Source organism: Nematolebias whitei, chromosome 1 (assembly GCF_014905685.2).
Source record: "Nematolebias whitei isolate Nwh7 chromosome 1, NemWhi1, whole genome shotgun sequence".
Lineage (NCBI taxonomy): Eukaryota > Metazoa > Chordata > Actinopteri > Cyprinodontiformes > Rivulidae > Nematolebias > Nematolebias whitei.
This window is the reverse complement of record NC_056498.1, coordinates 63044689-63071828: the sequence shown is the minus strand read 5'-3', so window position 1 is coordinate 63071828 and position 27140 is coordinate 63044689. Positions and strand designations below refer to the sequence as shown.

Genomic DNA, 27140 nt, shown 5'->3' with positions numbered 1-27140 from the left:
AATGTGATGCGACCTGGTTTAGTTGGAACTCGAAGCGTGCCAAAAATAATTAACCCAACCAAACAGCAGCTCAGCATAAAACACATTTAATATTTAACATTGCTCTAAATAAATGGATTGCTTTAATAATAATAAAAAAATACACTGCTTATATTTTAGTGCCGAGGGGTTTAAGTGTCTTTCCTTAGGAGGAGAAAAATAAATAAATAAAAAAAGGGGGGGAGAAGAAGGAGGGAGGGGGAGAAGAGCGGCAGAACTGATAGCTCCACGCCATCTGTTTCAGCCAATGCTCAAAAATTACTCAACCGTACCGCCAGACACCGCTTTTTATCCACAGAAAGATCATTGTTAGCGGCTCAAAATAAACAACAGATTGCCCATTAACACTTTCCCCCAAATATCCCCAGATTATAAGCATATTGATGACACTTCTATTGGATCTCTCCTTCTGAAAATCTCGGCGCGAGCCACAGGATCTTATCCAGATTAATGAAAAACACAGTTTTACTATTATTATTTGTAGAGCTACCAACGCTATGAAGTTTATTACGTTGCTTTAATTTTATTCTTATTAGCGCCTCTGAAGTATTTTATTTGTTGTTTATATTAGTGGTAGTAAATTTTAATTGATAATTGCTTTTGATGGCAGTGATTTATAACATTTATTTAAGTGGGATAATTTTTTTTTTCCCCAGTGTTTATTTGAGTCACTTTTTTTAATTTATTTAATTTTAATAAGTGGGGAAAAAAACGTTTTATATTTTGGCATTTTCTAATATATTTCGGGCATGACTGTGTTTACTTTATGTCCATGTCATTTTGCTCCTAAGGCTATAGTTTATGAAGGTCAGGACAAGAATCCAGAAATGTGCAGAGTTCTTCTCACTCATGAAATCATGTGCAGGTAAGCCTTATTTGTATATCTTCAGACGCTTTGCTTCTTGTCCATTTTGCACAAAAATCCCCTCTGCCCCCACTAAGATGTGACACTTATGATGTGGTGCAGCAGTTGAAATTGTTCTGTGGTCCTTCAGCTTCCACACAGAGCTGCTGTCATTTCCATCCCTGATATGATCTGATTCAACTTTGATATGAATATGACAGGGAAAATGAAGCGACGTGTCTTTTTCATTGAAGGCAAATTGAACATATAACAGTGACAAAATACACAAGTCCTGATTTCTTTATTGTTTGCTGCATTTCATTTTATTTTTAAGAACTGCATGTCGGTATTTAAACCTGTCAAAGATAATATTCCGCTCTGCATAAATGCTGCATGCTATGCATCCTTTTTTTTCCTAATCTTTTTAGTACAGAGTCGTTTCTCGGTTGATCCCACCTGTCAACACTGATCAGCGAGCCTTTTAGTGTCATTTCACCACATAAAATCTCAACCGCTCATGTTGCAGCGCCATTCATCGGTGTCATTGATACTAAAAGGAAAAACTCCTTTTGTTGTTATTGTTCAGCTCAGCATGAGCTTTGTGAACACTGAATTTGGATACTGTCGGTTAACCTCCCCTTTGTTGCACCGGTGCATTGTTCAACTTAGAGCATGAGCAGCATGAGAGCTGAGAATGATTTGTCTTTTTTCATGCATAAACTCATCACTCACGCTCAATTTATACATGCATCCATCACTTATTTGTGACACGCTGAATATGGTTGTGCTGTAGAGGTAATTTTTTTTTTTTTCTGGTCAAGAGGAAATGCATTTTGCTCGTGTATAAAACCAGAACTGAAGCCTATTGCAATAACCATGTATTTATATATTTAAGTAAAAGCACTATAAATTAAATATAATTAGTATTTTTAATATTGCCATATGTAAATAAAGGATAGAAAGTGGTTGACTGACAGCAGCTTTACACAAAATCTTTGCTTTTTCCTCCACACCATATGGCATAAATCAATCTTATTCACATATGTTTTAGTGTTTAAATGGAAGCTGAGATTATATATTAGTTTTTTTGCTATTTTGATAATCAAAGAAATGAAAAGCAGGCAGCTGAAGCTATAAGTGTGTGGAGGAGATGGCTAAAGCATGTGCTGCAAGATAAATTAGTGTTTTTGAGGCCATAATTGATAAATGCCCCGCAGAAATATTGGTTGAGGGTGGCACCTTGCATCTCCCTCAGAAATAGCAGCTTGGCAATTAGAGGTAAACAAAAGCTGAAGCTGTGAAAAGTGACTCCCCTGCCTCCTGGTCCAATCCCCACTCCCCTCCCAGCACTAAGCCAAACAACACAACATGTTGTTTGCACCATTTTTTATCAGCATCTGTAGAATTAGATAAATTAAGTGAAGGACATTTCCTGGAGATCTCCCCCTTTTTTCTCTGCTGCACACAGTAACAACACTTTTACATCAAATTATTATTTCTTGTCTTAAAAAAAACAACTTTGTTTTTATGTTTTTGCAGCCGATGCTGTGACAAGAAAAGCTGTGGAAACAGGAACGAGACTCCATCAGACCCTGTGATCATTGACAGGTAGGGCTGTGTGCAGCGTCCTCAGTGTGTGTGTGTGTGTGAACAGGTAATGAGTGAGTGAATGACTGAGTGTCACGCCGGCTAAACGGACAAGCGTCTGAGTGTTCGAGCAGACAAATGGGATGAGCTCGTGAACAAATTGGTTCCTTCCCGGTGTAACCAGTTGGGCTGACTTTCGCAGCGCACCGTGTGGGAACTGTGGGTGATTCTGTGTGAGCTGCTGAGGGGCGTCTTTCCCAGGTACCTGTGCACCGAGGGGGGGTGGTCACCACCTGGATAGGGTTTGTTCACTCACAGGTGGTTCAATCACCAGAGGATCGTGATGGGAATACTTGTAATTAGCTGGGGCACGTTTGCATTTATTTGGCTCGCCTCCCGCCTTTGTTTTTGACAGTGATGCTTGCACGTCAATACTTGTTTTTCGCTTTTCTTTCATCTTAGCTGTGAGCTCTATTAAAGCTTAGCATTAAAAAGGATAAACATTTGATATCAGGGAGGCTGCAAAAGGAGGAATAATTGCACTTCTCTCAATATCTGATATGTCTCTTTTTTTTAGATGTTAGAACTAAAAGTCCTGGTCAGCGTGTATTGCTTTAGGTTAACCATGCATATATGTGTGTGATGTAGAGAGGTGATGCAGGGGGTCTAGTCTGAGCGTCAATCTCAATGCAACTCTCACCACGTAGCAGGAGAGACAGCAATGCTAATGTTTGACTAGCCGGAATCACTGTTTGCTTAGCGGAGAATGCCTGCTATCTGACAGAGGGGACAACTCTCTTATTAGTAATCAAATAGGGCTGAGCAGTTGTTGCTGCCACTCCACTCCAGCGGCTTCTCATGCATCAGGAAGTAGGAGCCGGCTGCCCTGGGAGCCTGGATGGATTACCAGAGCTACTGCTGTCTGAACTCAGACTCACACAGACACACATGCAGATAAACGCAGATGATACACACTCGGACGAGGACACGAATCCAGCCAGACAGACACATGGTGTGCACTTCTTGTGCATGTTGTTTATGCTGCTGCTGTGCTTGAATGGTATACATGGTCTTTATGGCAGTCTCAGAGAAACGCAAGGAGAGCATAGCTGCATTTCATGGATAAGATTTCTAAACTTATGAGTCAGGAGGTTTTATTAAAGGCGGGGATGCGATCGCAGATTAAAACTTATAACTTGAGACGTCCACTTTTAGCCGGATTTCCGCCGCTTTCATGTTTGCTTTGTGTTGACTCTGTTACCCTGGTTTTATTGTTTTGTTTAGTTTTGTCGCGGTTCAAAGTTTTGCACGCCACTGTTCTTTAATGTGCGGGACAAAGCGTGTAACTTAAGTACAATGAACAAAATGAATGCATGTAGAATTAAAGTCAAGGGGGGGGGAAAGGGGTGGGAAAAAAAAAAGAACTGGGGTAAAAAGAAGCGGATGGATATTGTAAGCTCAACTGGCTCAGGGAGGGCTCGGATTTTCATTGTGACGAGTCTGAATAGGAGTAGAGTATCCCTTTCCTTGCACAATGAGCAGCTCTGTTGAAACACAAAAGCATATGTTCCTCATTAGACCCTCCCATTGTCTCCATGTCGTAACTATGAGCCCGTCAGCTCGCCCTAACAGACCCACACAGGTTCCCAGTGACTGCAGAGAGGGGTGCCTGTGAAGGGTTGCAAAGTTTAGCGAGAGTTACGAACGTGACCCGAGCACACTGTAGGCTCCCTTACTGTACCATTATTTAGTGCAATTACTTGACTCTTCCTGCGGTGCATATGGCTAAGCATTCAGTTTAAGCCTCCTTGTTTTACAGCCATTTCTGTTACATCTGTCATTTTCTCATGCACATCATTAGAGGCACCTGTGCTGCGGTCGCTGCTGGCAGAAACTGATTATTTCCAATTGAGTAGAACACAGTTGAGTGACATAAACCTAGAGGAGAGGTTTGATTGTTGAATCAAGCATGTCTCATCTGTCTACAATTACAGCATGAAAACCAGCGAGCACTGCCACATTTCATAGAGAAACAGTAGCATGGCCGAACCTTAAGAAACAGATTTGGAGTGAATCATTGATGGCGCTTGTTCTCTGTAACATTTTCCCAGATGGTAAGAGGGGGGAAAGCACACACAGCTAGCTGGCATCTAGCGAGACATTAACTGGCGTTCCCATGGATCTGGCATATCCAACGGAGTTTGGGAAACTTATCATTCTAAATGTGTCCTATTTTCCTGCGGTCAAGCCAGACATCTGTTTACCCTATTTTCTCTCTGAGTTTTGATACAGGCTTTCAGTCAGATTTTTGAAGAGGAAGGATTCTCTTTAAAAAAAAATAATAAAAAAATAAAAAGTTGGTTAGATATAGGCCCAACAGCTGTCACAAAGTTTCGGCTCGACTTGGTCTTTAAATATTTTAGCGATTACATTTGATGCCGATGCATTATTCATGTTCATTTTTGGATGAAGAAAAGCCCTATTTTTAGTGCGTTCTGGGACGTTTATATATAGTCAAGTTTGGGAATCTTTAGAAAAAGTGAGAAGACATTTTGCTCTACAGAAAAATCAATATTGTCTGTGAGAATAATCTTTCCTTCTCTCAGCGTCAAATATTAAAAAAAAAAAAAAAAAAAAAAAAAAAAGGAAAAGATTGCAGCCAGCTGATGCGCAAATTAAATTCATCTGGAGACTAATTGTGGCGGTGTTGCTATGGCCGCATCACTTTGCAGTTTGCATAAATCCAGCGGTGCTACAGATGTCACTTTTATAAGTTAATGGCGCTTTAAAGTAACTGTGGGTGTAGGTTTATTTAGTCAGTAATTTAAGTCTTTAGATTTATTGTAATGAGGTACCCAATATCTGATTAGACAGTTCTCCCATTTACAGTGCACGCAGTGTACATCTGAACATAACTTAATTTACGATGACTTTTCTGGTCTGGAATCTGTCCTCACTCTTCTGCATATTGACTTTGTCTTTTCTTGTGTGAACGAGTAGATACATTGGCCAGGCTTACGCATGGATTTTGTAATAAGACGGCACATGTTGTTGAAATACGAGAAAAAATGACTCATTCTGCCTGCCGGGGTTCAGAGGTCACGTTTTCTTCTGGGAAGATTGGGCAATTTACGCGAGTAGAATTGAGACAGACAGACAGAATGTGGGATCTGCGTGTGCTTTACCCATGTGATTTCTGGTTTTAATGTGCGTTCAGAGTTAAATATCCGGTCTCAGTTTACGTTGCCATTCACAAATAGTTTGTGGATGAGAGCTAAACATGTCAGCTCCATTTTTTCCTGTGGCACTCCCTTTCACTTCCTGTCACAAAGGTCAAAGAACGCTGACCTTTGGAGTGCAGCCCAGCCACTGAATAATTCATGACATTGACTTGTTTTCCCCCCTTACTTTTCCCCCTTGTCTCTCTTTTTTTTGGTCAGCACACATGGCTGTGCAGTGGGAGGCTTTTATTCATTTAGCTCATTTATAAAGGCCTCGCTGCACCTGTTTTGTGTGTTAATGCAATTAAATTTTGGCCTAATGTAAATTTTGCTTAGCTTTCTGTTATGTCCCTCATTAGCGAGCCTGTATTTTCTAAATGACTTTGCGTTATCGTTCATTTGCGGAACACCTACGAGGTCATTTCCCAGAGTGCACTTGACTTGTTGTCAAGTTGTTTACCAGGAACAAAAGACGGCAGCCTTAGAACGTCTCACGTGTGGCTTCCCCCGGCCTTCTAAGAAACAAATCGGAGAATTTGCGCGCTCCCATCTGGTTTTTGCAAAAGCGTGATTACCTCCAAAAGCTGAACAAATGCCAGTATTTATAAGGTCAGCCCTTTATGTGGAAATGTGATGTAAATGAGAATCAGCGAAAGGGGACATTAAACAAAATTAAATTCATTGTCTCCTTTAATGTCATTTACATTTTTGGCTAAGCCCTGGACTGTCAAAGAGGATTTCTAAAACCATTTTAATTGCACATCAGCATTGGGGGAAAAAAAAGGGTGGGGGGGGGGGTGTTTCACTGAGCAGCTGCCTCGATAACCTGCAAAAGGAAGTCTGTTTATAAGGTAGCAAAATGACATGTTTGCCCCTCTGCAGAGGGGCAATTAAGATGGCCCTTAGTGTTCCAACTGCTCTTACTAAAAATGATACAGTTGATTGGCTCACTGCTTTTGGGATCTATTAGATTTTTTTCTGCATTATACAATTGAGGGTAAGACTTGCACTGGAGTGTTTTTTATGCTTTACAGTAAGTTAAAGTTGTTAAAGTGCACAGGAAGTGCCCTCCTATTATATTTATGCATGCGTGCATGCAAACACCTGCAAACACCTAATTACATTTGGCTTAATAAATATCCAACATGATGTTTTATTTATGGACGTGTTCGGTGTAAGCCATGAGACAGATGTGAGTTTTTAACGCCCATTGAGAAATGGGGGGAATAAACTGCCCCCCCACCCCCACCCCCCGCTCAGGTCGATGTGCTGTTTGAGTGAAGCCTGTCTCCTTCTGAGCCAAAGTAGGAAGAGCAGGAAGTGTTGAGAGCAAAAAGCTGTACAGTACTTGGCAGCTCTCTTTTGGCTTGCACTTGCCGAAAAATGAAACCCAGACCTCTCCGCAGCCTCAGAGCCAGAACCTCCTTCCCAGTGCTTCCACCATCCAGGATTGGGTAATACTGTTCACCAAGCAAAACATTACCTCAAATTATTCTCGCCCTGTTTTCTATTCCCTCCTCCCTCATGTCGGTTTTTATCGCAGTTTGTAAATGTCAAGACACGTACAAAGACGCAGAGTATAAATGATATTTTCCAAATTATGCTCACATGTTTGGGTTCACATGAGTGGCGGCTGAATGTAACGTGGTGCCTGATGTTCCCGAGGGAGGCCCACCTCACTGGGGTAGGATTCCCCAGTGGCATCAGCTAATGGCAAGACTTGACAACAGCAGAGAAGCCGGGGGTGTTGTGTTTTACTAGCGCTGAGCAGGGGTGATGACTTTAACATGTGTGCAGAGAGAAAGATGGAGATTTGTGTGTGTGTGTGCTCTGTGTGTGTGCGCTGTGCTAAAGAGAGAGGTGTGCAATACGAAAAAGAGTGGCGCGGGCCAACAGAGCGACGGATTCGGCTCCAGCTTGACGGCAGTGAAAGACGAAACATGGTTCCACATGTGTTGAGAAAGAGCAGTCCATCTGTCCATGGAGACAACCCCTCCCCCTCCTTCTCTTTCCCTCTTTTCCTTCTCTTGCTTCCCCAGCACCACCACCCCAACTCTCTACTCCCCTGGTTCACTGCTGACAGAAACAAGGCCAGAGTTGGGGTGATGAGATGAACGCTGGGCCAAAAGCAACACCGGACCTTGTACACACACAGTCACACTCTCGTACATGCACAAGTGCAGTGAGATTTTTCTGAATCTTTTTATTTAATTTCTTTTAAATATGTTGTTAAAGTTTATGGATTTCGGTTGCATCCGCTGACTTGTTTTATTGCAGCATTCTTGTGATCTAAATCCAGCTGTGGCGCAATGTAAGTAATCTATTTTGATGTTATGAAAGAAAAGTATTAAAATTTATCCACTTTTCCCTAACACGGTGTCGCAATAAGCCACCATGGTGAAAACCGTACATTACTGCAATTAAAGCTGAACTAAATAAAACATGGCACTCACTCTTAAATATTTAGGGGCACTTTTTTTATATAATTAAACACCAAAGTAGTTCCCTTGTGTTTTCCTTTTTTTTTAAAAAAAAAAAAAAAAAAGCAATAACTCTGGATTCTGTGAATCGCATTTAGTTTGCTCCAAACTATGTTTTTACTTCTGACGTTTTTTTCCCTATTTAAAAAAAAAAAGCGTCCCGTTTCTTTTTCTTGGCATGTCCTCACTCTCATTCAATCCTTATTAGGTTTCCCCTAATTGTCAAACAAACTGTTGGGTCAACCTCAGTCGTATCTGGCCGTAAAACAGCACATTAGGCCCCGGTGAGGGATATATGTGGTATTTCATCGGAGACGGAGTAATGCTGGGGTTTTATGGTTAAGTACCAGTTCACGCCCACGCCATTTGTTTCGCATTAGAGCGAAGGTTTTGTAAATCAGATCAATATGTTCGCTGAGATGTGATTCCATGTTGGGATCTCCCGAGTCGTTCGCTCCTCGAGTATTTTTCTTGGGGGACTGCTTGTCGATGCATACGCGCTCCTCCATCCCCCTCTTTGCCCTTCCTTCCCTTTCCCCCCCAACCTCTGCCAATCCCTCCCTCCACCTTCACCTCCATCTATTTCCATTTCCTGAATGTAGCAATTTGTAGTGTGACACGGGCAAGATTAGGATGGGAAGCAGTCTGAAGATTTCATCGGACATGGTCCTGCACCCGCTGGTGTGAGGTCACAGGACAAAGATGGGGGAATTCAGGGAGAGGGTCATCAGTTACCTCGGGGAAACGAGCTGGTCTGCTGGCTGCTCTGTTGGCCCCAGGGGTGCCTGGGATGTATCGGGAGGAGAAGCCCAAGAGAAAGAGCCCTGAACCAGTGTCATTTATTAAAAGTGACAAGTTATTTCTAACTATAGCTCTGTTTTTATTGTTTTACAATGCTGTCGTTTGGAACGGCGCCCCTCTGTTCAAGCATCGCAAACAAGTGATGAATGAACCAGGTGACCAAGTGTTTTTTTTGTGTGTTTTTTTTAACGTATACACGCTCGATGCGCTCAGGCGACACATGTTTGCTGTTAAATCACATTACGCGTGTTGTTGCTCTGTTAAATTAAACAATTGTGCGGCTTTTATACAGATCAACCCGCATGATAAGTGCAGCGAAAACATTTCGCCATTCACCAGTTTTCTTCAGGACATTTGTTCAGTAAATTAATAGCAGCTTTACAGTATGAATCTCGAGTTGACCTCTGCGTAATCCGTTCCAGAAGGTCCACAGAACATGTGTGTCTGCAGAGTCAAGCTACAGCTTTTACTGTTTGACTGTTACGTTTTGGTGTTCCTTTTAATGGAAAAACACAGCATTCCCACTAATAATAGCATTTATTCAATGTCTGACCAAAGCTCCTCATTGAGGGTCACTGAGGTACTCTGTCCCCTTCCCCACATTTCTTTTTACTGCCTGCCCCAACTGCGTTAATGATATATGACAGAAATTTCCTTGTGCTGGTTCAGTGGCAAGAAAGGTCCTGGCTAGTCTATATCAATCCATCTGACTTATGTTCCCATGTCTTGAATTACCGCTTGATGGAAACCTGCTGCGGGCTTCTCTTGCCAATTGAAATCAGATCTCCTCCACAGCCTGGTGTGATATTGATCCATATTCAACACCCAGGCTGTGGATCGATCAGTATTGATTTGCAATAAAAAACACTCCTCTGCTTGTTCAGCACTGCGATCGATGCTTTAAAGCAAAGGGAGGTGAAAAAATGCAAAAGGAAGAAAAACAGAACTAAGCTTTTTTTTTTTCTTTTTTTTTTTTACCATGCAATGTCCAGCTGGAAAAGATAAAAAAAAAAAAATATGAGGAGATGTTTTATTTCAGCTGAGGAGCAGACATTTAGGTGACCGAACCTTAACTACACGAGCAACCTGCAGTCCTCTCACACAATGTGAGACTAACCAATAAAACGGATTTAACAGGATGATACCTCTATAAGGACCCATTTATTGAAAGAGGTGTGTCTGTTTCTGAATTAGTGGCACATCTGTGCTGCAGTCGGCGGTGCTAAAACTGTCATATCAAATCTATCAGAGAATTGAAACAGAATGCTCAAAGTGGTGGATCGCTTTAGCTTGATTTTGGAGTGTTAACACAATGACATGATTTCCTGTGGTTTTGATATTAATTCATTTCTCCCTTTTTTTCACCCACCCACACACAAGCTGGGCCCGAGCCTCCCACACGGTCCCGATTAGGACCCGGTACAATACAGAACACAGTGAAGTAGACCAAGACGACCCGCTGAGCTCCAGCCAGATCCACTTTCCTCTCTGTCACATCTTAGTCCTAATCTTTCGGACTTCCTCTCCTCTGCCAAATAACTGTTCCCATCCAGCAGGTCCCAGCATTGGCTTGGGCTGCCAACATCTGAAAGTTATTATCCCCAATCTCTGACATCCAGGAGTTTACAGTTATATAATGATGGGGAAAACCACATGTCCCCAGAGGCGGAGAACATTTTTGAGATGCCTCCCCATCTGTTTTTGGGGGAGCTGCCCATTCTGGGTTAAAGTCAGAATGGCAGGCAAGCAGATATTTCTTGTAATCTTTTATATTTTTTCGACCACTGTAACAGGCCAGTCTGGGAGTCATTATATGGGGTGATAAAGCAAATCCAATTGGGTCAAGTTCCCTCTCTGCACTGTGCTGGTGGCATCAGCTCTCTCTGCCTCGCTGCTCGTTCCTGACTGTGTAAGTGGTTGTTGTTTGTTTGTCCTAGAGAAGCAGGGCTGGGGGACTAATGCAAGCCCGGGGGCCAGCCAGGTCGGAGGCGATGGTAAACCCGAGCCGCCTGGCGAAGCTGTGCTCCCTTGCTGCTGGCTCGGCCTTGTTTGGACTGCAGCTCCGGTTTGCTTTTTTAGAGGGAAGCTGAGCCTCTGTAATCACTGAGCCCTTCGCTCGGGTGGGGAGTGCAGCCGAGACCAGAGGGAGTGATGACATAGGTCCGCAGAGGCCTGGCCTGGTCCACCCCTGCTGCTCTTAGCATATTTATTTTCTTTTCTCATTGCTTGGTTTAAGTCACACCGTATTATGTTCGGACCTTATGCACGTGCATAATGCACTCAGATGTGATGAGGTGCATGGCGTAAGCTGTAGGCTTTGTTTTTACTAATAAACCTAGGGATTAGTGACTTGCTGACCTCAGTGTAAACTTTATTAGTCTGTTAATCACATACTCTAGTTATGAAGGAGCCCTACCTGATGTGTAAGCACTTGGACAGTCATGCAGTTCAGATTATTGGAAAACTGACTGAACTGCCCTCGATTATTGAAGCGAGAGACCTTTTTCTTAACGTTGTTTTCAGAAAAATGAGTGTTTTAGCTGAACGAGCCAAATTCTTAAACATTTAGATCAGTTAAAATCCCCCGTGGCCACTCTTCAAAAATGTTTTATTCAGCATCACCACTCTGTTTTGTTTTTGTTACGTTATTGAAATGGTTTGTCGATTCGAATGGAGTCAACCTGGTGGGCCAATCTCATTGTAACCAGTGGAGAGTGAAAGCCATTGCAGCATAGGCTCACCAGAACACACACTGAGATTGGACAAGGGGGGCAGTGAGAGCGAGGGTGCCTTCTCCAGATGGAGATCCCAGATATGGCGGGGGGGAAATGTCCGGGCCATTTTCCAGGGTTTCCATAATGGGAAGCTACCCCTTGCTTGCTTATTAAGTTGTGCACACAAGGCGGAGGGACAGGAGAGATGGAGAGGAGAGGAGATAAGGGCAGGCGAGGCGAGAGATGGACAACCTGCGTACACTCACCTCTCTGTTGCGGGTGTCAAGCAGACCCTGTCGGAGAAATCACAGGTCATGTGGATAGATGATTGTCAAAGCTTCACCTTGATAGAGGGCTTTTCTTTCTTTTCTTTTCTTTTTTTCTCCTTTGAGCCATCGAGGCGCACAATAAGATTTGTTTTTGTTTTCCGTCGAAGAGGGAGAAAGTATGACGTTCCGGTCAGGAAGGTCACCTCTGGAGGTCACAGGGTCACAGCCCTTTTGGTACCTGAGTAACCTCACATGGCTAAGCCATTTCTCAGTCTTGCTGAAATCATGGTGGGGTGACGAGTGGAGGGGGGAGGCTGAAGGGGGTGGGCAGGAGAATGATCTATCAGCAGCAGCAGCAGACATGCAGACAGCATGGCAGCTACTGCAGCTAAACAGAGTGAGACAGATAGGCCGAAGTCTCTCATACGTAACACCAGCAGCTTTAAGAAGACAGCACTGAGTGTTATGGATGCTTGACATTGACCTCTGATACACAGATGGTGTATTTATCAAGGCTGTAGGACAATGGTGTATTTGTTTGTAAATTATTTAGCTCACTGGGCGAAATGCCGCTTTCCTCACATAAAACTTGCCACTTTTGTAATATAAGAACGGTGCAGAGTTTTTTTTTGTTTTCCCTTTTGTGCCTCTTGTCAGCTGTTTTCTACAAGGTTTAGAATTTAGGTGATCATATTTCCACCACTGTCAGTTCTATCAAGTCAAATCTACTTTAAAAAGAAGAGGGGAAAAAAGCTCTGAAGCGTACATTTTTCTCTAAGAGAAATATTTGTGTACAGATAGGCCTGTCATTCTGTGAAACAACATTCATGATTCTTTTATTGGTGCTCTGCCATCACCCCCTCTCTTTCCTCTGTGGAAAAAAAAAGGGCTAGTCTACAAAGTGGCTTTTTGTCGTTTGAGAGAAGTAAACTTCATCAGGTCGACGGCGAGGTGTGCTTCACATGTCACTCAGTCGAGCTCTCTCCTAATGAAATGCTGCATACAGATTTCTGCCTGCGGGCTCAGGGGGATAAGACCGTGGTAACAGAATGAAACAAACCCCTTCCCATTCCCTTCACTCACACACGCGCGCAAACATGCTGCCGCGCACGCACACACTTGCTGGAGAGCATCCATGTGAAGAGATCCAAATCTGCAATTTATTCAAATATTGATATTTCTACTTGTCAGGAGAAAGGTGCCTTGAAATTTCCTCTGAGTACTCCTGTCAAAAAAATAGCAGGAAATATGTCAGATAATTCATAAATGGAGTTCAGCGCTGCAAAGTCAGTTGGGAACAGCAAAAAATATATATGCTTGTCAATGAAGAATAGGAGCAATATTACAGAGCCTGCTGCTCATTCTTCCATCATGTCAAACAAACAGCTTTTGCAGCCCTATCAGTGTTTGTTTCACAGTCTGAGTGTATATTTGTACATGTCCCCACATATGTACATGTGTATGTATATTTATGCATGTGACTGTGTATGCACTTTGGCTATGTTGTGAGTCCTACTTAAATGTGTTTGTTATCTTTTTCCATCAAGACACCCCATTTCCCGTGCTGGAGCAGCCAATGGGAATGTGTCCTCTTCGTTGTTGTTTTTTTTTTTTTTTGCAAAGGTCCGTAACCGGACGCTGGCCTCCATGTGGTTTGAATTAGGGCCCCTGAAACTGTGAAGGACGCTTCGAATGACGTGAGGCACTTGCAGACCAAATTCCAATCTGTTGAACGGTGGAGAAAAGAACTCTCAGGAATCCTCTGAGATTTTTGGGATCGGGCCCTGCCAGCGATTAAAACAGGGCGGAAACCGAAAACTCAATGAATCATGTGGCTATGTCCCATGAAATCTTTCACTGCTTTGTCACACCCTTGTGCAAACTTGAGCTTTGCTGTTTAATTTTTTTTCCTCTAAAATATATTTAAAAAAAAGTAAAAGTCTTCCTCCCTTCCTCACCCCTTGTTTATAAAACTCAACTTTCAACACTTTGAGTCCAAATTTCTCACTTTTCCTTACTGGTTCCATTTACCACCACACCAGCAAAGCGGTGACTTTGCAATGATGTATGCTTGACCATGTTGTGCCAAGTGAAGACAGAATGGGACCCCACATATCTCCCGCGGTCATGTGATGCCATAGTTCATAGCAGTTGATGAGATGCAGTTTGGCACAGCTTGGGACCCATCTGGGAAATACAGATACGCAGACATGAGAAGTATTTTACAGCAATGCATCTGCGCACTTGAAGAGCTATTTAGCATATGCTGCTATACGGGAGAGTGTGCTTCGCCGTTGCCAGCTGCAAATTAGACTCAATTTCTCGAAAATCGGACAGAGCAGCTGAGCAGCAGTCAAAGACACGTTAATGCTTTACGCTATTTATATTGTACCCAACTGCTTTTGCGTGACGTAGAATAATTTTGGTAGAAATGAGGAAAAACAAAATTGCATTTCCAGTTTTTCTTGCACCGACAATAACGCCACAAAGCAGTGAAGTAGGAGAGCTGGCAGCACTTCTTGTTTTTGTTTCTGTTAGCTTTAGCAGGAGTCAAAGCCCATGCTGCTGCTCTAACTCAAGTGGCTGATATGTTAGGCCATCTAAGGCATGGCAGGCGGTTGACAGTCCATGCAGCCTGTCTACCCACAGGACATCTCCACATAGTGTGTCCTCAGTAGGGCCAGTGCTGTCATCTGGACCCACTATGGACCACTGCTCTGCTGACAGCAAGAGGGTAAACGTTTACCACCTCAATCCCCCATTAACTCAGTGAAGGCACTTCGATCCTCTGTGAAAATAATGATATTGATTGGAGCTCGGCTTTACAAACAAAACGGTTGCAACTAAAAGAGGGATGGGCTCCTGCATTAGAATATGGGATTTTCGAGGATAAAAGAGTGTTTGGATCTTGTTATATTTTCCTCTCCTCTGTCTCCCTCCAGCTTTCCCCCACCTCCTCTCCTCCTGCATTTTTATGTTGTGTGGATGTTGTGTGAGAGCCCACGTGTGTCCTAAGATTACCCTTTGCTATCCCTGGCAATCAAACAACAAATGACAACATCATTGCTCAGGCCTTTCAAAATACGCCACACAAAAAAAGTGTGTTGTAGCTGCATTAACTTGCAACAACCCCCTAATAGACCCTTGTGGGTTTTGTATCTCTCCCCCCTTTTCTCTGCTCTCTTCCCTCTGCAAGGCTGTCACATCCACCACCACCACCCCCACCCCCCCACAGCGCGAGCCTCCGAGCCTCGGTGGAGATCAGGAGCTCCCTGTCGGAGGTGCTTTGTCACGTAGCCCAGGGAGCGTGGAACTCACCCAGAGCTGTTGAACAAACACAAGCACAGGGGCTGTCAATAGCAGCTCCGCAAACTAATTGCCTGTCAAATGAACCACCCTCGTTAAGCTGCCCTCACACACACTCTCTCTCTCTCTCTCGCACACACACACGCACCAGCACCAGCGTGCATGCACTGTGACATTTATACGCTCGCATACACGTGCACATACAAAGCCGATTTGATTCAAAGAGTAGTGATACCTTGTTAAAAGAGAAGACACGCAAGTGGCACTTCTCTGTTTGCTGTCTTGTTTCTGCGATCGTTACCAGCCTGTGTAGTGCAGTCACCGTGAGATTGCCTTTTTGTTATTATTAAGGGGAACATACCAGTGTATGACATAGCTGATGTAATCCGAACTCATCCCACACAGCCTTCAACATATCAGCCAGCGTTATATTTCAGTTGTTAAAGCCACTCATTAGATGGTAGCAGAGCTCCATATGCCAAATATTATTGTTTTTGTGTTTGTTTTGCTTCTTTTTTTTTCTGTAGTCATTAGGCGGTAGCAGTGGAGAGCCCAGCGCCTTGTCTGGGTGCCTGTAACAGTGCTGTTGGATTGACACAGCTGGGGAGAGCAGCTTGAGGCTGCATGCTCAGGAATACACAGGGGTGTTCAAAGCCCCTCTCTGAATCCTGATCAGAGCGCTGCCCCGGCCAACTGATGGCCTATTAAATATACATGCGCAGAGGTCAGAGCTGGAGGTCCCGGCTTCCTCCCAGCCATGTGCACTTAAGCGGAAGGGCTGGGCAACAATAAAACCTCCTCTCTCTCCTGCGAGCTCTCCCCTGACACCCTCACCTCCAGTGTGTACGTCAAGTACAGTGCTCACCTAGCGCTATATTACAACTGCCTTTGTGAAAAGGCCAAATGATGCATTTTTTACATGGTTATAATATATTTATATTCAATAACACCAGGACCAGCCTTGAGTCTGTCTGTCTGCCGGCATTTTTTTTATTATTGTCACTGATAAATAGCTTTGCTTGACAAAAGCATACACTGGTCTTTGTAGTTTAGCAGAGATTGAGACAAGGAGGTCGAGGGAGGAGCCCCCTTAAAGGCTGGCCATGATTAACATATTCAGAGTGACACTCTTCTCTGTGTTCGTTCGTTAAGCCTGGTCTGTCGGACTAATGAAGTGAAGCAGCAGTTTATCAATTAATCCAGCTCTGAGCCGTTTGTGCTGGGGATAACACTCGCACCGGGTTGTCAGAGTGATCCAGTTTGGCGCCCTTTAACCTCTGTGAGCGTCCAACGGGCAAGAGGTGTGTGACAATGACGGCACGGCATACAACTGGGGATCCAGTGAACAGGATTTACCCCTGATGTTAGGTGGCAAAATGCAGAGAAAAGCACAAGGAGTGATTGGTTATTAAGATCAGGAAAAAGCATCACAACAAACTAACATGGAGGGAGGGTTCAACATTCTCAGACATCACATAGATCATAGAAAACAACTTAGTGCTGTCTCTATTAAAACAAGGCCTCTCCTGCCATTATCTTTCCCCCCACTGCTTCCTCCTCCATTTCACATTGTTTGTGTTCATTAAGACATGGGCGACCTGCCTTATCCACACATCAGACCCAGCTCTCAAGAGTAATTGCGATAGTCTTGCAGAGGATAATGTGGTTTAAACTCAGTATAGCCTGTCTATTAGGAGAGACATGATGGCAACCACAAATAATAAAGAACTATTTATTCCTCTCTCTGTGACGCTAACTAGGTAACATATCAAAGCAGCACCGCTAAGGGTCTCTCTTGCTGTCAGAAATGGCACCCTTCATCCATTCCCAATGGCCCTTGCCTCGACATCTCTGCTCTTCATTTTCTACATGAGCTTGGTCATAAATGCACACACACCTCATATATATTTGATAGTTAATATTTATCCTCGCTGGGGAAGTGCACTTTACATGTGGTAACATACGATTACCTGCAATTCTTATAGCAAAGAAACAAAATCGATATGGATATATAATTCATGACAGAGAGGCTATCAGTTTTTATGGCTCTCTATCCAGCCTCATTAAAGTTTTATCATAATTGACTGCAAGCAAGAGTTTTTAAGGCATGTTTCTCCCGTACTTTCTACCTTTAATAATTGAGTAAAGTTTAATTGGTTGTATTTTGAGGCACCTATATTGGATGATAGGAGTCTCCCAAATTCAGACCCATGTGTTACGGAGTGTTATATTTTGCATTAACCTGTCAGTTTGTTCATTTGTTAAGGCACTACAGCGCAGCCCTATTTCTCCCAATCACATCCAGGAATTAAAAAAGTGACTGGGTGCTTCCAAAAATTCCTTCTCTTTACGTCTTTCATTGCTGTGTTAATGTAGTGACACGATGCTGTCACTCAGAGCGCTCCCGTCAAGCGCCGGCTCCGAATCGACTCCCCTGATTGGTGGTCAACTTGTTCTCTTGAAGGGAGATTGACAGACAGAAAATTGCACTCTCAGATTTCACCCTTCATTCGTTGCAGTTGTTCTTCCACTCGTCAACTCTCCGCCATGCCTGAGACAGACAGAGGCTTTATCCATTAGCTGCTGGCGTGGCGGGTGGGTGGGCAGATTGAGGCGGGATGGAGGAGGAGATGGGGGTAGGAAGACAATCCTACATTTGAGCACTCTGAGGGAAAATCAATCATGTCATCATAAGTGAGAAGTATGGATGAATTTCATCAGCTGGTTCCTGTCCTGTTCACGCTGCTGGCTTTCTGACTGGCCTGTCCCTTCGACTGGCTTTCTCAATGACCCTTAAATCCAAGACGGGAGAAGATTTTGAAAACACTTTAATAGGAGAAATCGGACAGCACTTTCAGGGTTACATTTTCCCACTTTGTCTGCTGCACAGCGGGGGAAACCTCAAGTGGTTTCACTTGACAAAGTGGTAATAGATTTACCATATGATTGTGTGCCAAACCAGCATTTTTCTAAGAAAATGTTTCTCAACTATTTTCCATCTGCAGCAGATATGATGAAGTGTTATAAAGGGCAGCCTCCGTCTGCCGCTGAAAATTTATTTTATAATTTTCCCCATCATCTCACAAGGTCACAGATGAGCACTAAAAGCGTCACAGGTACAGGGTGTGAAGCAATCAAAAGTGGACAAGAATGAAGACGTGGGAATCACAGATGAGAAATTGACAGCCTTTTACATTCTTGTTGTCAATGTGGGTGGTGGAGCGAGGGAGGAAAGTGAAAAGGAAGGAGTAAAAACAGGGGCAAAAAAGGAAGAGTTAAAGAGGTGATAAATTTAATGGAAAAATCAAATACAAAACAAATTCATTCCTCTAAACTTGACGCTTCGGCCACTCTTTTCTCGGCCTGTGCTAAGCCTTAGAATAAACTGTCACTCCTTATCGATTGCATCTGAATTGTTACCGAGATTTCTGAAAAGTAGTCTTGACACACACCCCGCGAATAGTAATCTTGTGAGATGAGAACATCTCGACTCACTCGCTAACACCCCTGACTTAAAATAAAAGAGGCTTTTCTTTCCACCTCTTTCCAAATCCAAGCTAATACACTTTGGTGAATTACACATTCAGTGATAAACATGTTCTGGTGAAAGATGTGCTCCGGTTGGATTTTATCATCTTTGCTTGTAACTGCGAACGCTAGAGAAACTAGATTTCTTGTCATGGGGAATGTTTATACACAGCAACTGAGCATGAAATGTTTGCACTCGATTTGTTTACCATTTGTGATGGAGATGATATGACCCCCCCCCCCCAAAAAAAAATCAATTCACCACATTTGGTTTCCAACAAGCGGTTAAATGACTGCTGTCGACAGCAGCCCCTGAAATACATGTATCATGGTATGGCTCATTATATTCTGATGGCGTATTAATTATGGCTATAGATAGAGAGCTGTGCTGTGAGCGGTAGCCTTGCCGCTGTGTGCCAGGGGGAGCTCGCCTGAGGAGGAAAAGCTCCGCTTGTATCCACTCATCCCTCAGCTGACAGGCCTGCTCCAGGAGAAAAGGATTTCTCCGGATTGAGTGCCATTTTCTCTTCTTTAACAAGGAAATTAGTGTGTAAAGGAGATCTGTCAGGATAAAGTGCAGCTTGACTGCCGCCGCCCTCCCCTCCTTCTCTCTTTTCTTTTCCACCCTTCTCCCTCTTCCCCATCCTGCAACCCACTCCTCACCTCTTCCTCGCCTTCTCTCACTCTATCTGCTTCTTTCCCTCCCTTTTTCTTTCTTCTTTCTCTCCACCACTCAATGGCTCCCTCAGGGGATCTTCCTTGAGCATTAGCAGAACACATCCAATGTCCCAGCTACATGATTCCATGATATGATTTGTACCGGGGATTTGCAATAATCCGCAAATAAAGTTGAAAGTGAATGACTCTCAATAAGAGGAGCAGACAAGCAAAACCAAACCTTTTAAGATTTTCTTTATCGGTAATGGCATGAAAAATGAATTTGTCTTGCATTAGATCACAGCTATTTAGGAATGGCTTGAAATTGTTGTTTTGTCTTTGGTTTTTCATGATCATGATTAATTCCTTCACAGGAACCTCTGTGGTATACATAATGCATCACTCTCTCATTTAAATGTTCAGTTCTTCTGCCATTGCAAAGAGCATGGTAGCTCATTACACATTACCGATGCATGCATGGGATTTGGAGTATGCCAGCCTCCAACTTGTAGTCAAAGATTCAGTATCTGCAGCTTTAGCTGGATGTCATGAACATACCACGCGATTAAACCCAGGTGTCATCTTGTCAGCTTCGCTTGCCTCATGTTAGTCGCTTTATTTCGTCAAACTTTTTTAAACTCAAGTAGATGGACAGGGATGAGCCCCTTCGGCACATTTTAATAAGTCTGCTTCAAAGGCGTAGAGTGAGAAAAAAAAATCAAAACATCCTAGGTTAATTTGAAATGTACTCTGCATCTGTGATGGGAAACAGCCTCACAGGTAAGTATGGGAGACAATTAGGGAATATCTGTAAGTGCAGGAGCTGCATACTAAAAAACGCAAATCACTATTTCCCCATCTGGCCCCCACTGTGCCGAGAACTGCAGCTGAGGTCCGATTTCACCCGTCAATCATGGCTGCCTCGCTGTGGGGTGTGTGTCCTGGTGAGAGAGCCTACCCCCAAGTCATTAGCACACACAGTCAAACTGTACTGAGAACTGCCCTGCGTCGCTCTACTCAGCACCACGGTTTAAATATCCCCAGCCTGTGACAGGATCAGTTTAGCGATCTGTAGGATTGATCTCCTCTTTAAAGTTTTGCCTGAGGCGACTCTAATTGGGAACGAGGCTGCCTCCCACTCCCTTCTCTCCCTTAACTGTCAGTCTTGGCTTTGTTTACTGAGGACATGCCCAAACCTATTTACTCAATAATGAGGAGACGTGGTGGGGATGCTGCTGATCACATTGAGGTCCCCAGTGGGACTTGTGCATGCTGGGAAGGGCGGGGACATCACTTTGGACTTTTTCAGATACTATGCTAGCCTACACTGTCACTTGTAGTGTGGTGGATATTATTTCCTCCTCTTTTTCATTATCTGATTCTCATGCCTTGATCTGCAGAGCAATTGTTTGCCTCTGGGAACTGATTGTTTTTCTATAGTGCATTTACCTAAAGTAAAACAGCAATTAAGGGTGCATTCACACCAGCCCTGTTTAGTCCGCTTCAATCGAACTCTAGTCCGTTTACCTAGAAGGTCCGGTTCATTTGGGGAGGTGTGAATGTGCAATCAAACTCTGATTTGGACCCAAAAAAGTGAACTCTGATCCGCCTAAATACCTATAGGTCTTGGTTTGGTTTAAATGAACTCGAATGCGGTTTGAATGCAGTGTGAATGCAAGCAGACCGAAGACCACTCCAAAAGCAGGAAGTGAACTAAAGCGTAGAACATTCTGTGTAAATACAACCAAAACAAACATGCATTTCTCATACCTCATACAGAACCATGTCTTCTTCAGAGGTTTTTGTGTTGTTTCCTTCAGTAGTTTTTGGTGCAGCGCCACCACAGGCGGCCGGGGGGGGGGGGGGGGGGGTTAGGCAGGTTGGCTCGACTGACTCAGTGCAGTGTGAATGCAAACCGCACCTGCTGAAAATGTAAACAAACGTTCTGAATTTTGGTCCCCAATCGAACCGAGTGTACCGGACTATCAGGCATGAAAACGACCGCGTATATGTAACACAATTTTGCACTTCTACATTGCCCTTTGTATGCCTTTATCTCATCGATGAAGAATAAAAGCACACTCTAAACATGTGAGGTGCCACTTGCTGGGTGGCAGTCTAACGTGATTTGGCCTATTGGCCCATTTCCTTGTCTCTGTAAGTGGATTGCTTGGATTCTCACTCTAATTTAGGTTGTTTTCATATGCACGAAATGACAAAGCCTTTGGTGTGGCAAGGCTATAGAGCCGTTGATGCCCATTGGGATTATGAATGATGAAGTGGAGAAGCTGCTGCTATCAGAGGGACACAACACTGCTCTTAATAGAAAAGCATTTAGAGAGGCAGTGGGGAGGGTGTGTGTGTGTGTGTGTGTGTACGGTGGCAGTGCTGGGGGGCTTTCTGACACTCCACTGATAAGAGGCAGCTCTTCAGAGGTGGTACTGTGTACAATGAAACACGCTGATGGGGATACAATGACACACGTGTTGCGTCTGACAGCCACATGATTTAGATGTGCGGTTGGGAAAAAAAAAACTTGGACGACACAACAGAGAGCTCAGTGATGCTCTCGACACAGAATTTTGTTGCGAGTCAGCCTGAGAACGTTTCTACTTATTGGTTTGATTTGGGAGAAAAAAAAAAGATGTTGTCATTACTCATATCCAGCTTTTGCAGGCTGACGAGGGGAAGAGGAAAGAGACGAGAGAGGAGTTAGCCGTATTGTGGCACGGGAGTGAAAGAGAGATATTCAGAAAGGAAGAGCTGTCAGTTTGAGGAATGAGCTTGATAAGAAAAAGGGACTCGGCAGATGGGTGGAAGAAACCGGCAGCACACTTCTCAATTAAACATGTAAATACCAAAAGCAGGCAGCAATCGAGAAGAGAGAGTTGGGTAAACACAGAGCCGTGCTGTGATTACACGCTCCAAACACCACCGCCACCTTTGCCACTTGTTGTGGATATTGCAATTCCAAGGAACACTGTAATCCAGCTTAACTTCTGCTTTAGCATGTTATATATTTCTGTGTTTTTCATCACCTCCTGTGGCTAAATTGAATCACGCAGAGTCAGATTCTTTGGAAAGATGCACACCCACCAGGATTCTTGATAAAGCTCTAATTACGCTATTCATTCATTCACTTTACCCTTTGTTGTAATTTTTATTCTCTAATATTCTTCTAATATTCTTTGCCTATCATTTCTACATATTTGCCCCCACCTCTGTGCGCACCCCGCTGTGAACTACAGGGAGTATCTTAAATACTTCTGTAGGCAGTGTCTCTGACATTAATAACAATGAGCTTGGCATAACCACAGTGTGTTCTTGGGGTAGATTCGCAGTTTGACATTCAGCCCAGATGCTATCGTGGAGCCTCGGTGTTTAAGACCGCAGAGAAGACAGACATCTGTCACTTGTTACCTTTGAAGTGAATAAAAGAGGGATGCAGAAAAACACAGTGGACAAAAGGCCATTCTGACCACAGACCCTCAGTGTTTACAAACGGAAAGAGAGAGTGACAGGAGAAACTCAGGCCCTGTACACACGTAGCCGGATATCAGGAAAACCGAATAGTTTATCATGCGGTGTGGCCTTTCATCCACACGTGAACTCCGGTTGATGTAACTATAAACGAATAATAACAAAAACTCCGACCAAAGTGGAGATTTGAGAAATCTCCTCTTTCGGGTTTGCGTGTGGACTTTCGGAACCGGAGATATGCGCATTATGTCTGCGACAGATGGTGCAGCGCGGCGCTGACGTCACATGTGCGACAATTGTTTTTGTTTGCCCATTCATTCGGAGGGAAAATGACTGCGTTTAGGGAAGTACTAATTGTAACGCTGGTTCAGGCAATTTTTGCTTGCTTGTTTTTACAAGCACAACTGCTCCAACAGATGGAATTACAAAGGAGAAAAAGCGTTTGGCGTTCAGCTCTTTTACAGCAACTATCCCTACCGATACGGAGGCACAATACCGCCATTCAGCGTCGCCGTCGCCGGTTTTGGATCAGACCTGGACGCACTGCTGGCTGGTGGGAAAACTTTGAGAAGGAAATTGTTCTCCCACAGGAATGGCGTGAGAACTTCAGAATGTCACGGTCGTCATTACTGTCGCTCTCGGAGTTACTCCTTCCTTACATTCAAGGGAAGAGTACTGTAATGCGATCTCCAGTCTGTGTGGTCAAAAAAGTTGCATGCACGCTATATTATTTGGCTGACGAGGGAAGACTGCGTAAAACGGCCAATGCATTTGGCTTATCAAGACAAGTAGTCTCAAACATAATTAGAGAGGTGTGTAAGGCTATAACTGTGTACTTGGGACCATCTTACATAAAAATGCCAACAACAGAGACTGCTGTGCGTGCACTTGTTGAGGGATTTGAGCAGGCTTATGGTCTCCCTCAGTGCCTTGGAGCTGTGGATGGGACTCATGTGGAGATAAAGCAGCCATCAGCTAATTCTACAGAGTACCTAAATAGGAAGGGGAGGTTTTCTCTTAACATACAAGCCACCTGTGATTACAAGTACAGCTTTATTGATGTAGTTGTGAAATGGCCAGGGAGTGTGCATGATGCCAGAGTTTTTGCTAACTCCACAATAAACACAAATCTGAAAAACATGAAGATTCCCCCCTGTCCAAGACAAATTGTGGAGAACGAAGACGCTATACCCATTTACATACTGGGTGACCCTGCATACCCACTTCTACCTTACCTGATGAAAGAATATGCTAACGGAGGAAGCAATGTTCAGGAGCAGTACTTTGGACTTTCGTTGTGCCGAGCTAGAATGGTGATTGAATGTGCATTTGGAAGACTAAAAGCCCGATTTGGAGCCCTGAGGAGAGCCATGGACATCAATATGAACGATCTTCCATTTGTTATATATGCATGTTTTGTGTTGCACAATTTTTGTGAGGCATCAAAAGACACTGTGGATGAAAACAGAATAACTGAAGCTATTCAACATGACAGGAACAATCAACCGGACACACAGCCAGTGGTCAGAGGAGACAGCTTGGCAGCAGAAGGAAAGCGGGTCAGGAGAGTCCTCACTCAGTGTCTGGATCCATAAACACAAAAACCTGTGAACTATTTAGCAGACTGCGTTGTTTTTTCATAAAAAAACGTTATAGTTAGCACCATGTATGTTAGAGAATTTTTAAATTGTTTTGTGCAATGTTATTGCATTTCATTCTATTAATGCATGAAAAGCTACCACCCAGGATTTAGATACATTATATAATAGTTTGTAGCTCATTAGACAGACTTTTAAGTGAAATGATTTTACTTTTCTCTCTTAAAATTGGACCTGTAGTGTATTAAATAGTGCTGCCAATACTTTCTGATGAACATGACTGTATTTGTAACTGATAAATGTCATATTCACAAAAATTCACATAAAGAAACTTGCTTTTAAAATGTTTGTCAATTTATTCAAACGAACACACTTAACATGTTCTTATTTTGTGTTTCATTTATGAACAGATCAGATTATAACAGATCTACAACAGATAAAGCTTTTTAAACATGGGAGAAAAGCAGCACAGTTACTGTACACTTTTAAATCAGTGATGCCCAAGTCCATAACTTGGGAGCTACCACAGGTACATTTCAGCTGCATTTTCTTCAACAAACCAGTATGAAATAGCTGATTTCAATCATCAGTATGTATTTGATAGTGGTGTTTTGGAGAAATACATCTAAGTAGCAGTAGCTCCCAAGGACTGGACTAGATCACCACTCTTATAAAGATTCACGTAACAAAAATGTAAATAGTTAAAGTATTGTGCAATTGCTACATTTTAAGCTTTTCACAGTATGTATAAAAAGATAGCAAACAGAAAAAAAACACTGTCAGAGTAAATAACACTGTGATTAACAACCTGACATGTGTGCAACCTTGTGCAAAAGTGGAACTTGTATATACTTAACTGTACCAGACTTGTTTCGATGTATAAAACAGTACTCTACTGGTCATTAAAAAGGGCCTGACTGAATGAAAATTGGTCAGTGGCTTCAGCAGGTGTGTGGAACACAGCTTCAGTGTTCATAGTGTTTCCTGGTCTTGTGTTTTGACGTGTTCTGTCAGAAGTGGAGTTGTTTGGGTATGGGTAATTTGCTGAGTTTTGGTGGACAGAATGGTGGGCCATTGTGTGCGAATACATCGGACCTCTTGGCTCATATGGCATGTAGTGTGGTGGTTGTGCAGGTGCATGAATGACCTGTTTCAGAAGAGAAAACCCATCAACAATCGATGTGGTAAGTCTTTCCAGTGTATTGGACATTTTTGAATAGTTTTCGGATGCTTTTTGTTCTGATGTCTCAATGATTTCCACCAGTCTCTTTTTCACACGCTGGTCTTCCTCAAGAGCATTCAGCCACTGGGTCTCAGCAGGCAGCTTTCTCCTCAGACGGTCGTGTCTGTGTCCTTTTAGTTTTGCCTTCAAAAGAGAAATGAAAATCATCACAATTAAACATAAAAAAGTAAACCTGGATCATGTTGATGTTGTACTTTTCACATCACTTCTACATAACAATATGTAATAACAGCGTATCCAATGTTTGCTATATGTCTTAAAGTGTATTTTGTACCCACCACCCCATCAAACTAATGAATATGTAGGCCTAACATAATATGAGATGAGTAAGAGCATGATGGTGTCATTTCTTTTTTGCAATAATAATAAAAATAAATCAGCAACCCGTACACAGTAAAATATAAAAAACATCACATTCCAGCCTCCACTACACACCTCAACTCTTGCATAATTTTTAACACACATATTGCCTTAACTGTATTTTTAATAGCAACACAATTCAACAAACCTGTTCCGTGAATTATAGTACATCCAACAGATGAACATTTACAGCAAAAGTACTTTTATTTATGAGGAATGGACAGAAAAATATACGTACATCAAGCAGGTCTCTCCTCTCCTTTGAAGTAGGACCCACACTGCTTTCATTATCAGACCCTGTGTCTGCTACATCCATGGTAGTGGAGGAAGAAGATGTGGATGGTGAGGGTAGGGTCCGAGAATGATCCAGGTCAGCTGTTTCACTACCGGAGGATATGGTAGTACTAGCTGGAGAGCCACCCCAGATTTGTTCGCACAGTTCGAAGTACAGAAGAACCACTCGACCGTGTCCACTCCTGCGTCCTGTATCAACAGCATGGCGATATTTACCTCGGACTGCTTTCATTTTTGTTGTTAAATTCCCGCGCGTGATGTCGGCATGTGAATGGGGAAACTCGTCGGAGGACTCCGTTGGGTAATGCTCTAAAAAAAGCGCTAAAATATCAACATACTTGTTCTGACAGGATTCCCAGTCGACATTTTCCTGAGTTTTATTAACTTTGTACTCCAACACGGTATTTAATAGTAGTTCAACCTCGCGGTCTGTCCACACAAACGAACCTCCAGGCGCCATGATTCAATACTAACAGGAAGTTGTGGTTGCTTTGAAGGGTTGTGATTGGCTGATATACGTTTCACCTTTGCACTACACTGCCTCCTATGGGTTGGGCATATTCTTTACAACGCTCTGTGGTGAACATCACCGGGTTCATGTAGACGATCATTTTCTCTATCCGAACATGTATGTACGGCGATATTTTTTTGCGCGGATATTCGTTTTTTCAAACACCAGGCTACGTGTGTACAGGGCCTCAAGATGAATGGATCACTGC

At 43.2% G+C, this 27140-nt stretch overlaps 2 protein-coding genes across 5 annotated transcripts in view; one reads left to right on the top strand and one right to left on the bottom strand.

Moving 5' to 3' along the window:
* LOC119412811 (transcription factor COE3) overlaps window positions 1-27140 on the top strand; it is a 70740-nt gene that overhangs the window by 2726 nt on the left and 40874 nt on the right. For all 4 annotated transcript variants that reach the window (XM_037679870.1, XM_037679856.1, XM_037679863.1 and 1 more), the window contains exons 5-6: window positions 831-904; window positions 2423-2491. In XM_037679870.1, the coding sequence (XP_037535798.1) occupies window positions 831-904; window positions 2423-2491 (143 nt within the window). The remainder of the gene's footprint in view (window positions 1-830; window positions 905-2422; window positions 2492-27140) is intronic.
* LOC119412842 lies at window positions 25339-26919 on the bottom strand. The gene is made up of 2 exons (XM_037679882.1): window positions 26366-26919; window positions 25339-25890 (listed from the first exon to the last, which is right to left on the bottom strand). The coding sequence occupies exons 1-2, from the start codon at window positions 26879-26881 to the stop codon at window positions 25417-25419; spliced, it is 990 nt and encodes a 329-aa protein (XP_037535810.1). The 5' UTR covers window positions 26882-26919; the 3' UTR covers window positions 25339-25416.